General features: G+C 48.5%; 2 protein-coding genes and 2 long non-coding RNA genes across 16 annotated transcripts in view; 2 read left to right on the top strand and 2 right to left on the bottom strand.

Annotated features, from left to right (window-relative positions):
• Positions 1-4,432, top strand: part of PKM (pyruvate kinase M1/2) — a 26,938-nt gene extending 22,506 nt beyond the window's left edge. For 2 of the 3 annotated variants that reach the window (XM_027067699.2, XM_053223772.1), the window contains 3 exons: positions 892-1,058; positions 2,833-3,014; positions 3,713-4,432. In XM_027067699.2, coding sequence (XP_026923500.1) covers positions 892-1,058; positions 2,833-3,014; positions 3,713-3,819 — 456 coding nt within the window. In that variant the 3' untranslated portion in view covers positions 3,820-4,432. Of the gene's footprint in view, positions 1-347; positions 515-891; positions 1,059-2,832; positions 3,015-3,712 lie in introns of all 3 variants that reach the window. The other variant, XM_053223771.1, reaches the window with a different exon arrangement.
• LOC128315900 (uncharacterized) lies at positions 4,065-5,538 on the bottom strand. The gene is made up of 2 exons (XR_008299049.1): positions 5,246-5,538; positions 4,065-4,622 (listed from the first exon to the last, which is right to left on the bottom strand). It is a non-coding gene; the product is annotated as an uncharacterized LOC128315900 (long non-coding RNA).
• A 7-nt stretch (positions 5,539-5,545) lies between these two features.
• Positions 5,546-20,294, top strand: part of GRAMD2A (GRAM domain containing 2A) — a 34,265-nt gene continuing 19,516 nt past the window's right edge. For 8 of the 11 annotated variants that reach the window (XM_053223776.1, XM_027067705.2, XM_053223774.1 and 5 more), the window contains exon 1: positions 5,574-5,694. Coding sequence is in view for 2 of the 11 variants with exons in the window: in XM_027067700.2 (XP_026923501.2) it covers positions 5,561-5,694 (134 nt within the window). In the remaining 9 variants the exon portion in view is untranslated. Of the gene's footprint in view, positions 5,695-14,930; positions 15,034-20,294 lie in introns of those variants that run through there. The other 3 variants (XM_027067700.2, XM_027067701.2, XM_027067703.2) reach the window with 2 other exon arrangements.
• LOC113601876 (uncharacterized) lies at positions 14,878-15,787 on the bottom strand. Its single transcript, XR_008299048.1, has 3 exons — positions 15,362-15,787; positions 15,190-15,265; positions 14,878-15,013 (listed from the first exon to the last, which is right to left on the bottom strand). It is a non-coding gene; the product is annotated as an uncharacterized LOC113601876 (long non-coding RNA).

Raw genomic sequence — 20,294 nt, forward strand, 5'->3', positions numbered from 1 at the left:
CCAGCCTGGGCATGTTTCTGTGCCGAGGTGCTAGAGCCTGCCGCCATGTTGTCTCTCTCTACCCCCACGCCCACGGAACAAATCCTTCCAGAATGGAAGAACCGATTTTTCCTCTCTTGGACGGGAAGCAGCAGCAATTGGTGCTAGAAATTCTCCACCCATCCCTGAGCAGTTGGGCTTTCATCATGCTGCCTCTTTGCGTCTGCCTGAAGGACAGATTTAGCCAATTAACCTAAGGTTACCTTCCTCTGATTAATTCCCCATTCTGTCTTTCCATGTGTTGTCTCTCGTTTTTTTCCCTCCTCCTTCCCTCTTCCTTGCCTCTCCTCCCCTCCTAAACCTTACAGATAGCTCGTGAGGCTGAGGCAGCCATGTTCCACCGCAAGCTGTTTGAAGAACTTGTACGAGGCTCAAGCCACTCCACAGACCTCATGGAAGCCATGGCCATGGGCAGCGTGGAGGCTTCTTATAAGTGTTTAGCAGCAGCTTTGATAGTTCTGACGGAGTCTGGCAGGTAGGGCCCCAAGGGCAGGTAACTCTGTAGGATAACCAGCCTCTTGCTCCAGCCGATCTGGAAGACCGCTAGGGCCCAGCCCTCTTCTTGTCTGCAGGAAGCCAGCCAGGGAGGTCAGGGCAGGGCAGGATCAAAGGGTCCTTTGGCTCAGTAGGCACAGTGGATGTCACAGGCACCTGGCGAAGGACTAGTTCCTGTGAGTCTTGATGTCGCTCGGCTCAGCATCTCTAATAGTTGGGCTCCTCTTGGCCACGCATCCAGGGACACGTTCCTCACCAGCTGTCTGTGCGACTCTTCCTCACCCTCTCCCGTTGTGACACAGCTCTGACAAAGCTCTGTCCCCCTCTCGTCCCTCTGGACGGATGTTGCTCCCCTAGATTGCCCGTGAGGCAGAGGCTGCCATCTACCACTTGCAATTATTTGAGGAACTCCGCCGCCTGGCGCCCATTACCAGCGACCCCACCGAAGCCGCCGCCGTGGGCGCCGTGGAGGCCTCGTTCAAGTGCTGCAGTGGGGCCATAATCGTCCTCACCAAGTCTGGCAGGTAGGAGGTGGTGGCGGTGCCCTGGGGATGCCCTGCTCGGGGACACCTCTCTTGGGTGTCCTGAGAGCAGCGCATTGAACAGGGCTCAGATGGCACTGAGCCAAGGTAAGACCCCTCTGCCTGCCACCAGGGCCCAGAGGATTCCAGGCAGCCCTCCTAAGTGGCGTTGGATCATTTGGATCCAAAGCAAGTTTACCTCCTCCAGAGAAACCAGAGACTTAATCATAGAACTACAGATAGACCGACTACAAGTGGTTCTTTCATATCTAAAAGCTAATCTTTTAAAAAAGTAGATGGCCATTTTGTTCATCCCAATTACTGTGTACTCTTTAAAAGGTCAGTTTGGAAAATTAGTACTGTTCGCTGACATGCCGTTTGGTTGGTGCACCTGTCCCTGTCGGTCTTTGAGCCCCAAAGGCAAGTGGGTTCAGCACCAGGAAAGGTCACCGTGATGTCTTGCTAGCTCTCTGGTGCCGTGCAGCCATGCAGAGGCCTATGTTTGGCCTTGACCTTGGGATCTTTTCCTAGTCCGGGAGATTGAATTAGCCTGTGTCACTGCCCCAGTCTGGGAGTGTGCTCCCCATCCCTGACCCTAGGGCCACGAGGGTTTTTTGGAGGGGAGGGGGAGGGGAGCAGATCAGGCGGTCCCCGTGCACTGAGGAGTGGCAGGTGGGGTTTTCTGTAGAAGCAGGGCATGAGATCTGTGCAGACTCCCTCGGCAGAGGGCTTGGGATAAACAGCACCAACCATTAGGGTTGACCTTTGTGAAAAGGTCCATCCTTTGCTATTTGGCTATTTTTAGCTCCAGTCTTCTGGGATTTCACCCTTACTAGTCCCGACTTCAGCACTTGCTCCTCTGAAAGCCTTGTATGGGGGCCAGGTCTTTAGCAGGGCATTCTCTGCTGTGACATGGCTTAAGTTTCCTGGACACCTGTTGAGTGTCCTTACAGTTTGCCCTCTGAGGCCCAGTGCCTCCTGCAAGCAGGCCCACCTCAACTCCTGAGAGACATCTGCAACCCAAGTGTGCAGTGTCCGTGTTCCAGGAAGCACCTGGCCCCGGGGCTCAGGGGGCCCCCCAACCCTCCATAGCCTTCACAGGCAGACCCACTGGCACTAACCTTCCCATCTCCTGGTCTTGCCTCCTGGGTAACACCCAGATTTCTAAGCCTTGCTTACATACTCAGGGTTGGCTCTAGAGCCCAGTTGCTGGGACTGTTTCAGGGACTTGGGGGCCATGTGGGCTGGGGAAAGGGCACAGCAGTAGGGAAGGCTTAGGTTGCAGAGTCCCAGGGGGGATGGTGGGCTCTGCTCCTGTTCTTTGCAGATGTCAAGAGTCAGGTGCTATTCACATGCTGCTTGGCTTATAGCTGTTGTTGGCAGCGAGAGGGAATGGGTGCTGGTGAGGTTGGGCAGGGCTGTATCTGTGCCAGAATGGAAAAGTTCAGAGGAGGGGGTTCTGCCAGCTATGGGGCATGTCGGGTGATAGGGTGAGACTGACCATGCTGGGCTGGTATGGCCCTGGGGCCCGAGGAAGGCAAGTGGGTAGCAAAGCTAGAGATGTCGTAGTAGAAGAAGCGTAGTACATGCTGTGGAAGATACAGGATGAGGGTCTGCCCCGGCTTTGGGAGCAGATGCTAAAATGGTAGGGTCACAGGCTGGCAATAGTGAGTTGGATTAGAGGGTGAGCTGTTGCTGAAGGCTCTCCAGGGCTTCCTGGGAGGCTCCCGGAACACTGTTTAATGGTCTCTCTTGCCCGTCCATCATCCTGTCTCAGGTCTGCTCACCAGGTGGCCAGATACCGCCCCCGCGCCCCCATCATTGCTGTGACTCGGAATCACCAGACTGCCCGCCAGGCCCACCTGTACCGCGGCATCTTCCCTGTGGTGTGTAAGGACCCAGTGCAGGAGGCCTGGGCTGAGGATGTGGACCTCCGGGTGAACTTGGCCATGAATGTTGGTGCGTGGCTGGGAGCAAGGGCTAGAGCTTGGAGGAGTGGGGAGGATGCTTGAGCGCTGGTGTCCCTGGGATCCTACAGAAAGGGGAACATGCTGACCTTACGGTGTGCAAGAGCCCTAGCTGTCTTCTTGGGAATGTTTTCTGAACCCTCCATCCCATTCCCTCAAGTTCTGGGCTGAGCCCAGGAGGGAAGAGGAGCCTTTTGAGTTTTGGGGCTCAGTTGCCCACTGCCTCTCACTGTCTTCCAGCGTGGGGCCCAAAGCAAAGGATCCTGGATAGGGTTGTCTGCTCTTTGGCATCTGCTTATTACTGAGGGCTAAAAAAAAATTAGAGCTCAAACACTGCTGGGTGTCATACACACAGATTATGTACTCATGACCTTTGTCCCTGATAAAAGTAAGATGTCAATGGATGAGCGGAAGCAACTAGCTCTGACTTTGGGGAAGGCTCTCCACCCTCTAGAGTATAAAATGAGTGATGTCCAAAGGTCCCTGCCAACTCTCTTTGATTGATAAGGAAATATCTGGGCCTCCCTCATGCATCCCCTTTGCCTGGGCTGTGATGCGTGCGCCACCTTGTGGTGTAAGGAAGTAATGGTGAGCCAGCCCTGCTTGCTCCCTCTGGCTGTGGGGCAGTCAGCCAGGTGCACATCTGCCTGGCTTGGCTTTTACTCACCAACCTTTCTTCTCTTCCTTTAGGCAAGGCCCGAGGCTTCTTCAAGAAGGGAGATGTGGTCATTGTGCTGACCGGGTGGCGCCCTGGCTCCGGCTTCACCAATACCATGCGTGTAGTGCCTGTGCCATGACAGGCCCCAAGAGCCCCTTCTCCAGCCCCGTCCCATCCCCTTCCCCCAACCCATCCATTAGGCCAGCAATGCTTGTAGTGCTCACTTGGGGGTTGTAGTGTGGCACTGGTGGGCTGGGATGCTAGGGAAGAAGATTAATGCCTCTGAAACCTGACTCTTTTTTTAAGACCCTGTTTGGGTGAGGTAACCCAGAGCTGGGTTGCACATCATGTGACCCCACCCAAGCCAGGGATGAAGGAGATTGCAGGACTGGAAGCCCCAGAGCTTAACAGAGGGCAACCGCTCCTGCATCTCCTTTTTGTGTATTCCATTCAGTTCCTATAGAAAATGGATACTCAGACAACTCCCACCCCTGGCCTGGCATCGAGAGACCGCCAGCAAGAGTTGTGGCATAGGGCAGTGGTTCCAGTTTAAGGAGACTGGCCTGGGCCCTTCCTTGCTCCCCCATCCCCCTCAGGCTCCCCTTGTCGTGCATTGTGCACTTGTATTCCTACACTCCACTCAGCTGTTGTGGGCAAACACGCCCCCCACCATCCATTTTCCCCACTACTGCAGCCACCTCCCAGCCTATTGCTATAGAGCCTACCTGTGTCAATAAACAACAGCTGAAGTACCGGTTTCCTCTCTTTTCTGATGGGGGTGGGGGGAGGGGGGGGAAGGTGTGTGTGTGTGTGTGGTGGTGAACCCTGTCCTCTGAGGGTGAAAATGGTAAGGGCCTTGCCCCCTGATGGTTGCTCCTGTGTGATGACCCAGGTCACCTGCCATCTTCTCTGCAGGATGCAGAGGTGCTGGGAAGGCAATAGCTGTCGAGGATACAGGTTACCTCTTATCCTCAGGCACCCTGAGGAAGTGGTGGTAGCTGGGTTTCTAAAAACTGCAGCTGGGGACATTTTATTGGCTTATTTGGGCCAAAGAGGAGAGGGCAGCAACAAGGGCCCCTCCCTCCTGCTCTGGTGGGTAAACTGAGTGATGTGGCCATTGCCCTGCACCTCCCCTTATGTCTTGTGCAGCAGAGGCCTCTAATGTAAGGGTACTATAGGAAGACACCAGCTACGGCTCCCAGTTTCCAGAATATTTACCTCTGGGTTCCCTTTGTCCCCTTCTGTTTGCCAATGTCTTACCCCCTTGACAAAGCACCGAGGGGTGGAGACGGGTTTGGAAATGGGACTGAATCTTACCCCTCCAGACCACTTCTAAGAACGAAGCCCTACCTAGTGGGGGGAGGGAAGGGTGCTGCAGGCCAGGTAAGATGGGATAGGGCTTTGGCCCCATTCCCAAGGCCCAGGTAACTGTCACATCGCCCCACTCTGTCTTGCTTCCCCACTTGATTTCTGGCCATCTTCAGTCCCTCCGTAGGACCCAACTCTGGGAAAAGCATGAAAGCTCCCTGACTGCCCGACTACGCGGTACAAACAGTTCAAAATACCTCGTTCCCTACTCCTGTCCCTTAGCTGCTGTGGGGAGACGCTGAAACCTGCCCTGGAGCTCAGAGTCGGGAGGGTTTGGAGGAGGTCGGGAGGAGGTTGCTGCAGAGGGCACCGAGCTCCGAGACGGGTAGGGCTGAAGAGGAAGAGCCTGGAGGGGACCCAAGGCCTGCGCTCTGAGGAGCAGAAGGTGCAAACCGAGGCCTGGCCACCGAGACTTGCCGGTCGGGAAGTGGGAGCCTTAGAATCTGCGCAAAGCTCGCGGCGTTCAGGAGGGAGTAACGGCCAATGGGCGGGGCGGTCCCGCCCAACAGCCAATGGGCGGGCGGAGGCGGGCCCTCGGGGCGGAGGCGGGCAGGCAGGCGCCGGATCTGGCCGCGCGGTCCCCGGAGCTCGCTGGAGGCGCCGCGATGACCGCTCTGAGACGGGGTGAGGCCGCCGAGGCGGGCAGGTAAGGGGCTGCGGCCAGCGGGCTGGGCTCGGGGCTCCGGGGACCGCCGCGAGGGAACGCTTCCCCGCGGGGCGAGGCGGCCGTGGGGAGCCCCTGCGCCTGGGTGCCTTCTTCCCGCGGGGCAGGCACTTCCCGGCCACCGGAATTTGGGCTCCGCTCCCGAGCTGCGCTGCGCGGGCCCGGGCGCCTCCGGGGGGCTGCGAGGTGTTGGCTAGGGGACAGATGGCCCTGCTGTCTGCGCTCCGTGATGAGCGAAGTCCCGGATGAGCGAAGTCCCGGCGGCATCAGGATGGTGGAAGGCACCCTCCTTGGGACGCCTCTTACCGCGTCTCCGACACCATAGCTATTCATTCATTCGTGTGTTCGTTTATTCATTTACTCATTCATTCATTCCCCAGCCAGATCGATTCCCTAGTCCTGACTGCCCCTCACCCAAAGTCTGGTGCTTCCCTGCTGGCCCTCGGAGGGGTCAGCCTCTCTCCTTTCCCAGCCTGGTCTGCAATTGTAATGGCCCGAGGCGGCCCAGGCGGCAGCGTGAAGCTGTCCCAGCACGACTCGGCCGCACCCGTGCGCCAGGCGCGCTGGGGCCGGTCTCTTAGCCTGGAGATCTGATCCAAAGTCGCTATGGGAGGAAGGAAAGTTCTTGCAGCTGGGGAAGGAGCAAGGAGGCTGAGCAGGCTGGGGATGGCGTTTCAGGTGACAGCAAGAATTGTGGCCTCTGCCCCTGGAGGTCTTGGGGTGCTGCGGGCTGAGATTATTTAGGGAAGACAGAGGCAGTGAATGAAGCTGTAAGTTCCTGCCCTTGCCCAGGCCCCAAGCCCCACAATCTGAGCTCTGGAGGACAGTCTGACTTCCCTGGCCAGCTAGCAATGGGGAAGGTAGGGTGAATGTGTGAATCCTGTGCCCACCCCACACAGAGTTTTGGAACTGGCTGAATGCTTTGGGGCTCCCTCCGTCCTGTTTTCAGAGGTTGATGCGTCTCTACCCAGCTGTAATTTGCCCTTATTTGCTTTGCTGTCTCCCCTGTCCTCATGATTGTTTAAGGGTGCCCCATCCTTGCAGGGATCAGGTTCCTAGAGAATAAGACAGCACCCTGACAATCTGTGATGTCTTTGTCCCATGTACACCTCTAGCTGGCTCTGAAGTCCAGCTTCTTTCAAAGATTTGTGGGGTTGCAGGGAGAGGTGGAGTAGAGGGTGTCCCTCCCACCCTGCAGTGAGGGGCCAATATACCTCCCTCCACAGTCCTCTGATTATGGTGGCTAGAATCCAGTCCATGCTGATAGACACTCTTAGGTTTGAGGTTACAGTTCAACAAGGCCACATAAGCAGTGAGCATCTCTGGGGCAAATGGGCAGATCTGGGAGCAAAGCTGACAGACGCTGCCACTGAGCTTCAGGAGAGTTTCTGTTGGGACCAAATCCAAGTTCTTCCTGACTTGCCTTAGGGAGAAATTTCTGAATACCCTAGAGGCAACAGCCTGGGCCCGATCCATGCCTTGATGTTACAGATTACTTTCAAGTTTCTGAACTTGGGCAAGTCCTCAAAAGGCTTAATGCAGACCAGAAAGACCTGTGTGCCAATTCATCCACCTAAGATAACCAACCTGAGGTTGAAAGTCAGCAGTACCTGAGACGGGTTGATGCCAGCCATCCTCCCTGAAGCTCTTCCCAGTGCCTACTTGGGTGGCTCCACCCCATCCTTAACCTGGTTAAGCTGTAGCTTTGGCCCCTGAATGCCATATTTATCAGACCAGCATGAAGACTCTTGCTCTGGGAATCAGAAGTGAGTTCTAAGCCTCACGCTGTTCCTATTTTGCTAATACTTGGGGAAAAGTCAGACCCCTTCTCTGGGTCTGCTTTGCTATCATCATAAGGTAAGGAGATTGGACTGTAGGCTCCCTGAGAGCCTTCTCTATGCTGTCATTCAGTGGTTCTGCTAATTAACCTCAATTTCCCCTCAATTTCCGGAGGTATGTTATGTCTTCACATAATTTCTTCTTTGCTATGACTACCTATGGAGCATGTGACTCTTGATCTCAGTCATGAGTTTAAGCCCCATGTTGGGCTTAGAACTTACTTAATAAACACACACACACACACACACACACACACATACACACACACACACACACACACACACACACACACACACGCACACACGCAAGAGCCCATGAAATAAAAAATGGTACAGCATTCCACTTTGTTGTCCCGTGTCTGAGTTTGGACACCAGAAAATAACTTGCTTTTCTCTTTTCTTAAAAAGTGAAAATAAGCCCTACAATTCTGCAGCCGTCTCTGGTGCCAAGTGTAAGTTTGGCGTGAAGTCAGGCTTGGCCACTGTGCTGCTATTCACCTGGGTTGCAGGGCATCAAGCTGTCACCACCTGTTATCACCAACCTTTGAAGCTTTGATTAATCCCCCAAGTATTTACTAATATGGGAAAGGAAGGAGGAGGGGAGGGCAGAAGCCCCTGGGAATGGAGCTTCCTGTATGATAAGAAGTAACTACTCCCTCTTCCCTGCATACCCCCCCCCCACACACACCCCAAGGAGTACCTACCTGCTACAGCACAGATTCCAGAAGGAACGCTTTTTTCCCTAAGAATATAAGCCTCTACAGGGTACACTGGTTCCTCCCTTCTCCCTACCACAGCTAAACATTTTTATTGGTTTAGAAATGCTTGGTCATAAATTAGGACTGGAATTTTAATAACCCATGGAGGTTAGGGCACCTGGGTGGTTCAGTTGGTTAAGCAGCCAACTCTTGATTTGGGCTCAGGTCATGATCTCACAGTTGGTGGGATTGAAACCCTGCATTGGGCTCTGTGCTGACAGCAAGGATCCTGCTTGGGATTCTCTCTTTCCTTCTCTCCCTGCCTCTCCCATGCTCGCTCTTTCTCAAAATAAATAAATAAATAAACCCTAAAAAATCCTATTAATAACCCACGGAGGTTATTAATATACTCTTCAAGTCCTAGTCCTAAAAGAGTGTTTCCTTGTGGGCTACCTGGGTGGCTCAGTCAGTTGAGCGTTCAACTCTTGATTTCCGCTCAGATCATGGCTCAGGTCATGATCCCAGGGTTGTGGGATCCAGCCCCGCATCGAGCTCCTGGCTGAGCATGGACCCTGCTTAGGATTCTCTCTTTCTGCTCTTCCTCCCCACTCACACACTCACTCTCTCTCTCTCTCTCTCTCTCTCTCTCAAAGAAATAAAATGAAAACAAAACAAAACAAAGAGTGTTCCCTAATATCCACTGGAAAATCACATAGTGAATTTTTAATTTAATTTTATATTTTGTATTTTGTGGGGTTTTTTGATATAATTTATTGTCAAATCGGCTTATATATAATACCCAGTGCTCATCCCAACAAGTGCCCTCCTCAATGCCCAACACCCATTTTCCCCTCTCCTCTACCCTCCATCAACCCTCAGTTTGTTCTCTGTATTTAAGAGTCTCTTATGATTTGCCACATAGTGAATTGTTTTTAACAGATGTCAATTTCTGGTTGGCACTATTTCTTTTTTTAATCTGAACTAAGAAGCACATAAAGAATTAGTTTAAATCAAACACGAATTTCTTTTCCTCCTAACTGGTTGACATGGCACATCAATGGTATATTAAATAATTGTCAAAATCGTACTGTATGTCATTTCATTGGCATCCCTTTTGTCTCTGACTTAGGGTCGGAGCAGCAGTGTGGGTAGTATGCCTGAGCAAATAACTGTAACCAATTATACAGATTTTTTTTCTCTCTTCTGTAGAAAAAAGTTTAAATATTTCTACTATGTGTTAACATTAATTGGATTACTCAAAACCTGCCCATACCAACCCAGGCCACACAAAATGCTATTTAAAAATAGGTATATATATAGATAGATAGATAGATATAATATATATAATATATATGTTATATATATATATATATATATATATATATATATATATATATATATATATAATGTGTATATATATATATTAGGGATGCACCCATCACACAGCTTCAACAATTAACCAGGTTATGGGGCAACCTTATTTCATATATGCCTTTCCCCTCTCTCACTCCTAGATTATTTTGAAGCAAATCTAAGGTATTATTTCATCTACAACTGTTTCAGTGTGTATCTATAAAAGATAAACCCTTTAAAAAATGTAACTATAGGGGCACCTGGGTGGCTCAGTGAACTGAGTGACTGACTCTTGATTTTGGCTCAGGTCATGATCTCACAATTTGTGAGATTGAGCCCCGTGTCTGGTTTTGTGCTGATAGTGTGAGGCCTGCTTGGGATTTTCTCTCTCTCTGTCTCAAAATAAATAAACTTAATATATATGAGTTATATATATATATATATATATATTTTTTTTTTTTTTTTTTTGAGAGAGAGAGAGAGAGAGGCAGAGGGAGAGAGAGAGAGAATCCCAAGCAGACTTCATGCTCAGTGAGGAGCCCGATGTGGGGCTCAATCCCATGACCCTGGGATCATGACCTGAGCCAAAATCAAGAGTTGGTCGCTCAACCAACTGAGCCACCCAGATGCCCCAGAGTCTATATTTTCAACACATTTTGGTGCTGATCAAACTAAAGTTATGTTGCCTATCATTTTGAAAATCATAGGCTACATTAAAAATGTAATAAAAGTGAAATGCTGTCTTTCCAGAAACATGTCCCTTTGTTCAGACACAACAATTTTGTCCCAAACCCCAGGAGTTCACAGACCCTCCCTGCAAGCCTTGCCTGGAATCCAGGACCCATTAGACTGTCACTGGGGCCCATAATGATGGAAGAAGACTTGGGAGGACTGGAAATAACCATTTGGCCCCATATAAATGTAGCAAGTAGGGACAGCTAATGGGTCTTGTAATATGAGACCCAGGAGAAGAGAGGTTAGGAGTGGTCATGGTCTAGTCTCTGCCCTGGTCACACTTACAGTGGAGATCTAGTTTTACCAAACTAAGATGACAAAGGTTTGTTCCTTGGTGAAGGATCACTTGTTAGAATGAGGACCATTTGGGTGTTGAAAAGAACTTTCCAGCAGAACTTTCTGCATGACACGCCTGATGGATGATATTCACATGTAGGTACACATTTTTAAATTCCTTGTGCCTGATTGCAACTTTACCTTTTTTTTTTTAATTTTTTTTTAACATTTATTTATTTTTGAGACAGAGAGAGACAGAGCATGAATGGGGGAGGGGCAGAGAGAGGGGGAGACACAGAATCCGAAGCAGGCTCCAAGCTCTGAGCCATCAGCCCAGAGCCTGACGTGGGGCTTGAACCCACGGACCGCGAGATCGCGACCTGAGCTGAAGTCGGACGCTCAACCAACTGAGCCACCCAGGCGCCCCACCTTTTTTTTTTTACTCACTGGACTATTTATTTTCTTATACCCAGTTTCTTGATATGGGTAACACTGAACAGTTTTCTTTTTTTCTTTTAAGTCATTCCCAGATATGTAGTCACTGTGATAGAATAATAGGAAGGGGCTGAGCCAAAGACCTGGATTCAAATCCTTTCTCCACTGCTGAATTACTACTGGTTCAGAGCCTCCCTGTCTTCATCCATAAGACAGAGGCATATCTGGCCCACTTCAAAGGTTCTCAGGCTGTGTAATGGCCTGAGACACAGTAGGTTCTCACCAAAAATTAGTTTCTCTGCAATGCTTCCAGCTTTGAGAATCTGAGACCACACCTCTGATGATCCAGTCCCAGCTTTGAGAAATCTTGGTCTGTTTTCCTTTTAAAAAAATTTGTTTAAAACATTTATTTTTGAGACAGAGAGAGAGCATGAACAGGGGAGGGTCAGAGAAAGAGGGAGACACAGAATCTGAAACAGGCTCCAGGCTCTGAGCTGTCAGCACAGAGCCCGATGCGGGGCTTGAACCCACAGACCGCGAGATCATGACCTGAGCCGAAGTCGGACGCTTAACTGACTGAGCCACCCAGGCGCCCCTCTGTTTTCCTTTTAAAGGTGCAAACTTTATTTTTCTGAAATGAACTTTATACTTGGTGATAATTGTAGATTCACATGGTCTCATGTACCTTTCACCAATTTCTTCCAGTGGTAACTTCCTGCATAACAAGAGCACCATAACACAAGCAGAAAATTGACATTGACAGAACCCATTGGCCTTATTCAGATTTCACCAGTTTTACATGCACTCGTGTGTGTGTGTGCGTTTAGTTTTGTGCAGTTTTATCACATGTGGGGATTTGGCAAAGTTCATTTTTAACATTTATTTATTTTTGAGAGAGACCGAGATAGTATGAGCGGGGGAGGGGTAGAGAGAGAGGGAGACACAGAATCTGAAGCAGGCTCCAGGCTCTGAGCTGTCAGCACAGGGCCTGACATGGAACTTGAACCCATGAGCTGTGAGATCGTGACCTGAGCTGAAGTCGGACACTCAACCAACTGAGCCACCCAGGTGATCCTAATAAGTAAGTTTTTTAAAGTTTATTTATTTTGAGAGAGAGGGGGAGGGGGGAGGGGCAGAGAGAGAGGGAAAGAGAGAATCCCAAGCAGGTTCCATGCTGTCAGCGCAGAACCCAACAGGGGGCTCAGTCTCACAAACTGAGATCATGACCTGAGTCAAAATTCAGAGACAGACATTTAACTAACTGAGCCTCCCAGGCACCCCAATAAATAAGTTTTAATAAATAACTGGATAAATATCATTTTAAGGGGTGCCTGGGTAGCTCAGTCAGTTAAATGTTTAACTCTTGGTTTTGGCTCAGGTCATGCCCTCGTGGTTGGTGGGTTCAAGCAACAAGTCAGGCTCCAAGGTGACGGCACCGAGCCTGCCTGGGACTCTCTCTCTCTCCCTCTCTCTCCCTCTCTCTCTCTGCGCCTCCTTCCACTGGTGCGCTTGCACTTTCTCTCTCAAAATAAATAAATAAACTTAAAAAAAACAAACCATTTTAATTGTCACATAGCCTTCCATTCCATGAATAAACCACAATTTCTTCATGCCCTATTGTTTTTTTCCTCTAACTACACTTCATTGAACATTCTTATACATTTAAATTTGTGCCCAGTTATTTCCTAAGAGTAAATTGTTAGAGGTGGAGTTTATGGGTCTGACGGGTATCTACTTATAAATGTATGTACCTTTTCTTTTATTGGTGTAGAAAATATTTGGATGTTTAATCTCCTTGGAATTTATTTTTGTGAATTGTGTAAGATAGCCAATTGCCCCAATACCATTTATTGGACAATCCATTCTTCTCTTACTTACTTGAAATACCTTCTTTATCATGTACTAAATTCTTAGATACCCATAGATCATGTTCTGGACTCCCTGGTAGGACTCTCTGTTGGGATCTGTTAATCTTTCCTAAGCCAGTAAAAGCATGGTATTTTGATTGCTCTAGCTTTGTAGTTTCTTCTGACATCTGGTAAGGCAAGCCTTTGCATTAAATTTGAGATAAATTAGCTTCTTTAAAACTTTGAATCTTCCCACTCAAGAACATTTATTCGAGTCTTCTTTTTTTTTCTTCATGCAAGTCTTCTTTTATGTCATTCAAAAAAAGTGTTTGTTGTTTTCTTCTCCTGGACTTTCTACATTTTAAAAGTTATTTTGGGGCACCTGGGTGGCTCAGTCAGTTAAGCATCAGACTTCAGCTCAGGTCATGATCTTGTGGTCAGTGGGTTTGAGCCCCACTTCGGGCTCTGTGCTGACAGCTCAGAGCCTGGAGCTTTGGATTCTGTGTCCCCCTCTCTCCTCTCTGCCATTCCCCTGTTCATGCTCTGTCTCTCTCTCAAAAATAAATAAAGATTAAAAAATAAATAAAAGTTTATTCTTTTTTTTTTTTTTTTTTTTTTACTGTTTATTTTTGAGAGACAGAGAGAGACAGCATGAGCGGGAGAGGGCAGAGAGAGAGTGGGAGACCCAGAATCGGAAGCAGGCTCCAGGCTCGGAGCTGTCAGCACAGAGCCCGATGAGGGACTCGAACTCACAAACCATGAGATCATAACCTGAGCCGAAGTCAGACGCTCAACCGACTGAGCCACTCAGGCACCCCTTGGGTTTTTTTTGTTGTTGTTGTTACATTTATTTATTTTTGAGAAACAGTGAGACAAAGCATGAGCGGGGGAGGGGCAGAGAGAGAAGGAGACACAGAATCTGAAGCAGGCTCCAGGCTCTGAGCAAGCGGTCAGCACAGAGCCTGATGCAGGGCTCAAACCCACGAACTGGGAGATCATGACCTGAGCCGAAGTTGGACACTCAACCGACTGAGCCACCCAGGTGCCCCTATTCTTGGGTATTTTATATATATATATACATATATATATATATGTGTGTATATATATATATATATATATATATATATATATATAGTAGGTCTACAGAGAAATGATTGACTTTTATGTTCATCCTGTAATAATGGATAGAATAATAAACTCCATAAGAGTTCAGTATGTGTCTATTCCCACCACAGCTCTGCCTGGTCCAGCCCCCAAGTATAAGAATATCTGGGCCACTTTCTTATGTTTTTTTTTTTCAGTTGATTACGTGTCCTCAAGACAGTTTATCTTACTATCTTTCAAATAAAAATTCTCTCTTTTTGAGGGGGGGGCGACTGGCTGGCCAAGTGGGTGGAGCATGAAAGTCTTGATTTCCAGATGGTGAGTTCAACCCCACGTTGGGCGGAAAGTTTATTTAAAAAAGAAAAAATAAATAAATAAAAATTTAAATTCTTTTTAGTATCCAAACCTTTTCTTATGTTTTCTTGCCTTTGTGCAATGGCTAGAACCTCCAGAACACTAGTGAATAATAGGGCCGAGAGCAGAATTCCTAGGGGGTTTCCACCAGTTAGACAATCTGAAGTTCTCCCTAGAGGAAGAGGTCCCAGGACCCAGCAAGCTCCTTAAGACTAGGTCATCGCTCAGGAATCCCACTTAGCGGCAGCACAGCCGAGTTGTTCAGAGCCCGCAGCGGGGCACCAGCCAGACCCCGCTTCGGAGCGTCCCAAATCCAGGCCAGCGGCCGAATTTCGTCGCGGTCACCGACCCAAGAGGGGGATCTCGGGTGGGGCGCTGGATCCTTTGACAGGCCAGGAGGTGCCGGCGCAGCGGCTGCACTCCCGGCAGCGCCCCCCGGTCGGTGTAAGCGTTTGCTCTTACGCCCAAGGGCCCATCAGTTCCCTCAAAAGTTGGGTCTGGCCGGCAGGCGGGATCTCTGGCGCCAGGCCGCCGCCGTGGGGAGCTGGCGCGAAGTGCGGGGCTGGAATTCTGGGTGTGGCTGCCCTCCGGCGGCGCCGGGTGACCCTGGGCCTCTCAGCTCTGGATGAGGCAGGCGCCGTAATGGACCAGTGGTTCTCGCCTGGGGTGGAGGAGCAGCAGGTGAGGGTGCTGGGGAGGGGTGGACCCGGGAGGAAGGTTGCGGGCCACGGCAGCCCCCCTCCCCCCAGGGCACCAGGATGGGGGATGTGCAATCCCTTCTCCTCCCCTCTTCCAGCGTCTCTGCCGTCTTTCACTGGTGGGAAGGCGGGATCTGACCTGTGCGGAACAACATCCTCACTTGTATAGTCACAGGCCTGTCCTCATGCTACATCCCTAGGATTCAGTCACCACCCTAGGAGGGAGGGAGGAAGGAGGAGCAGGCCTTTAGCACCCGAGTCTGGATTCATACCCCCACTACCCCGTCAAGATTGTCCCTGGCTGGAGTTACCTATCTTGTCCTCGGCTGCTGAAGTGACTGCTTTCACTCTTCCTCCTCCTTGCCTCTCGGCAAACTTCACAGATTCCCATTCCTCCTTTTGAAACAACACTCCTTCGGCCTCCACTGACAGCCTCTATCTCTGGCTTTCTTTCTACCTCTTGGCTCACTCTCTCCTAGTCTCCTCCTCCCGGGGACACTCTCTTCCACAGTCTTTAAATGTTGTGCTTCTTCAGATCCCAGATTTATCTCCTCCCTCTCCCCCTCCTTGAGATGCAATTCCCATGCCATAAAATTCATGCTTTTAAAGTGTACAATTCAGTGGCTTTTAATGTGTTCACCAAGTTGTGCAGCCATCACCACTGTCTAATTCCAGAACAGTCTCATCACCCCAAAAAGAAACCCTGTGCACATTAGTCACTTCCCATTTCCCCTTCCCCCGGCACCTTGGCAACCACTAATCTACTTTCTGTTTCTATGGATTTGTCAGTTCTCGACATTTCCCGTACATGGATTCATAACAGTACGTGGACTTTTGTAACCGGCTTCTTTCACTTAGCAGAATGTTTTCTTTCTTTTTTTTTTTTTTTTTTGTCAATATATGAAATTTATTGTCAAATTGGTTTCCATACAACACCCAGTGCTCATCCCAAAAGGTGCCCTCCTCAATACCCATCACCCACCCTCCCCTCCCTCCCACCCCCCATCAACCCTCAGTTTGGTCTCAGTTTTTAAATTTTTTTTTTTTCCAACGTTTATTTATTTTTGGGACAGAGAGAGACAGAGCATGAACGGGGGAGGGGCAGAGAGAGAGGGAGACACAGAATCGGAAACAGGCTCCAGGCTCTGAGCCATCAGCCCAGAGCCCGACGCGGGGCTCGAACTCACGGACTGCGAGATGGTGACCTGGCTGAAGTCGGACGCTTAACCGACTGCGCCACCCAGGCGCCCCTGGTCTCAGTTTTTAACAGTCTCCTATGCTTTGGTTCTCTCCCACTCTAACCTCTTTTTTTTTTCCTTCCCCTCCCCCATGGGTTTCTGTTAAGTTTCTCAGGATCCACATAAGAGTGAAACCATATGGTATCTGTCTTTCTCTGTATGGCTTATTTCACTTAGCATCACACTCTCCAGTTCCATCCATGTTGCTACAAAAGGCCATATTTCATTCTTTCTCATTGCCACGTAGTATTCCATTGTGTATATAAACCACAATTTCTTTATCCATTCATCAGTTGATGGACATTTAGGCTCTTTCCATAATTTGGCTATTGTTGAGAGTGCTGCTATACACATTGGGGTACAGGTGCCCCTATGCATCAGCACTCCTGTATCCCTTGGGTAAATTCCTAGCAGTGCTATTGCTGGGTCATAGGGTAGGTCTATTTTTAATTTTCTGGGGAACCTCCACACAGCAGAATGTTTTCAAGGTTCATTCAGATTGCAGCTTGTATCGATACTTCACTCCTTTTTATGGCTCCATAATATTCCATTGTGTGGCTCTGCCACAGTTTATCTGTTCATCAGTTGATGGGTATTTGGGTTGTTTCTATCTTTTGGCTAATTATCATAATGCTATGAGCATTCTTGTATGAGATTTTGTGTGGACATGTTTTCAGTTCTCTCAGGGTGTATACCTGGGAGTGCTATAGTAACTCTGTGGTTAACCATTTGAGGAACCACCAAACTGTCTTCCAAAGCCGCTGTTCCATTTCACATTCCCACCAGCAACATATGAGGGTTCCGATTTCTCCACATCCTCACCAACATCTAATATCGACTATGATCTCCTAGTGTGTGTGAGGTGGTATCTAATTGTGGTCTTGATTTTGCATTTCCCTGATGGCTAAGGATGTGGAGCATCTTTTCATGTACTTTTTCGTCATTTGACATCACCTTTGGAAAAATGTTTATTCAAATATTTGCCCATTTTTAGTTGGGTTATTTGTCTTTATTGTTCAATTTTAAGAGTTCTTTTTTAAAAAATTTATTTTAATTGTGGTCAAGAAAAGCACATAACATAAGATTTACCATCTTAACCATTTGTAAATGCATTTGTGCAGTTCAGTAGGTGTTAAGCATATTCATATTGTTGTGCAACCAGTCTCCAGAACTTTTTCATCTTGCAAAACTGAGATACCCATTAAATACCTCTCCATCTTCCCCTCTCTCCAGCCCCTGGCAACCACCATTCCACTTCCTGTTTCTTTGAATTCGATACTCTAGATACTTCATATAAGTGGAATCATATAGTTTTGTCTTTGGTAACTGGCTTATGTCACTTAGTATAATATTTTCAAGATTGTAGGAGTTATTTAATTTTCTGGATATTAGTCACTTACCAGATACATGACTTGCAAATGTTTTCTCCCATTCTGTGGGTTGTCTTCACTTTCTTGATATCATTAGCTGCACAAAATTTTGCAGTTTTGGTGAGGCTCAATTTATCTTTTCTTCTGTCTTGTGCTTTCTGTGTCATATCTTAGGCAAAAGTTGCCTAATCAAAGAACACAAAGATTTACACTTGTTTTCTTTTTTTAAAATGTTTTTATTTATTTTTGAAAGAGAAAGACAGAGTGCAAGTGGGGGAGGGGCAGAGAGAGAGGGAGACACAGAATCTGAAGCAGGCTCCAGGCTCTAAGCTGTCAGCACAGAGCCCCACGTGGGGCTTGAACCCATGAACCGTGAGATTGTGACCTGAGCCGAAGTAAGATGCTTAACTGACTAAGCCACCCCAGTGCCCCAACACTTGTTTTCTTTTAAAAGTCTCGTGTTAGCTCTGACATTTTTGAGCTTATTTTTATATATGCTGTGCAATAGGGGTCCATGTTAATTCTTTTGCATGTGAATATCCAGTTGTCCCAGCACCGTTTGTTGAAGAGACTAATTTTTCTCCTATTGACTTGGTTTTGGCACCCTTGTTGATAGCTTCTCTTCTTTGTGTATCCACTTTCCCTGGGGGATCTTCCTAGCTCCTGTATTCATTCATGGGCTGATAACTCAGGAATTTATCCCTTTAGTCTTGACCTTTCTCCTGAGCTCCTTACTCACGTATAGCTTGACATCTTCACTTAAATGTTTCTCACACATCTTCAAGACTGAACTCATGATTGTTTCCTTCAAATATGCTCTTTTTACAATATGTTTTTCCCTGTTTCATCTTAGCAAGGCAGAGTAGTATTCTACTTGCTTAAGCCAGAAATCTACAGTAATATTTGGCACTTTTTCCATATCCATGGATCCATATCCAATGGATCACCAAGTCAGGTTGATTTTTATTCGGAAATATATATCCTGAATCCATCCCTGGCCCTCCATCACCACTGCCACCAAGTCTGAGACATCATCTCTCTGCTGGAATACAGTCTGCTAGCTGATTTGTCTCCACGGAAAATTTTCAACATATACAAAAAAGGAGAGATTGCAGGGTGGATACCCATGTGTGCATCACCCAGCTACAATACCCATCAACAGAAGATTGTCCCTCTTTCATCAATATTCACCTCTACTCCCCCTTTCCCACCTCCTTTGGGTTACTTTGAAGCAAATCTGTGTGTCAGAGTGACTTTTTTTTTTTTTTTAATTTAAGTAATCTCCGCACCCTACGTGGGGCTCAGACTCACCACCCTGAGATCAACAGTCACATGTTCTTCTGACTTATCCAGCCAGGTGCCCCTCAGAGTGATTGTTTAAGATACGAAGTTGATTGTGTATTTCCCCATTTAAATCCCTTTATTGATTCCCTGTTGCTTTTAAGAAAATAATAGAAACCCTTACTGGGGTCCACAGGACCCTGCATGATCTAGCCCTGCCACCGTCTCCAGCTTCATTGCTCACCACTTCAGTACTTCCACCCTCCAGACACAAAGGCTCTGTTTATGTTCCTCATACATGTTACACACCTCTGGCCTCAGGGCCTTTGCACATCCATCATAAACCCTCTACAATGACCCCTCTGTCACTCTCTCATTTTGGCTATCAGCTCAAAATGCTACTGCTTCTTAGGGAAATCTTCCCTGTTTTCCACAACTGAGTCTGGACTCCCTGATAGAGGTCCTCTTAGGACGCTGTGCCCTCCTTTTATAGCATATATTACACAGTTATAATTATGTATTGATTTATGTAAATATTTGCTTCATGTCTGCCTCTCCCACCAGGCATTTTGGGGATAGTAGCTTGCCTTATCCCTCTTAGTATACACAGCACTTACACAGAACTGAGCGAATAGCAGACATTTAATTGATGTTTGTAGGAGTGAGGCAGAGAGGCTGGTGGCCTTTGAGGACTGTTATCCTGCCAGCCTCTCCTAGGATAGGGGTTCTTCTGATCACAGAAGGGTCAGTGGCCATTTGCAGTTCACCCAGTTCCTGGCTGTGCTTTGTTTTTCCCTCAGACAACATTTGCTTGCCTTCCTGGGGTGAGGCTTTATCGCCCCTTTGTAGAGAGTAACTAGGTCCAGAGATAGAGTGTGGCTTCTCCAAGGCCCCTCAACAGTGAGAGGTACTTCTAGGCCTGACTCTCTTTCTGCCCCCAAACCCAGGCTCTTTCAGGACCCTAAGACTCCTTCAAACCTGCCTGTGTCCTGAGAAGAGCCTGGAGGATGCACAAAGCCAGAGGGATTCTGAGGTGGCTGTGAGGATGGTTGGAATGGGGTGCATTGGATGGCATCCATGGATGGACAGAGCAGACTTGTCCCAAGGGTAGCCACACCCCCTGGCAGCCTTGAGTGGGGGCGTCTGAGCAGCTGAGGCTGCCTGTGGGCCCTCCCACAGCAAGCCCGGCAGAGGGTGGCCACCAGGAGCACAGGGGTGCTCTGTTTCTTAATGAATGCAAGTCTGTTTTTAGACCTGAATGACCAGCTTCTTGTCTGGAAATGGCCAGGCCCTAACTGGCTGGCCCAGAAAAAGTGGTCTGTGACCAGGTCCAGGGATGCCAGCTCAAACAGATG

Source organism: Acinonyx jubatus, chromosome B3 (assembly GCF_027475565.1).
Source record: "Acinonyx jubatus isolate Ajub_Pintada_27869175 chromosome B3, VMU_Ajub_asm_v1.0, whole genome shotgun sequence".
NCBI lineage: Eukaryota > Metazoa > Chordata > Mammalia > Carnivora > Felidae > Acinonyx > Acinonyx jubatus.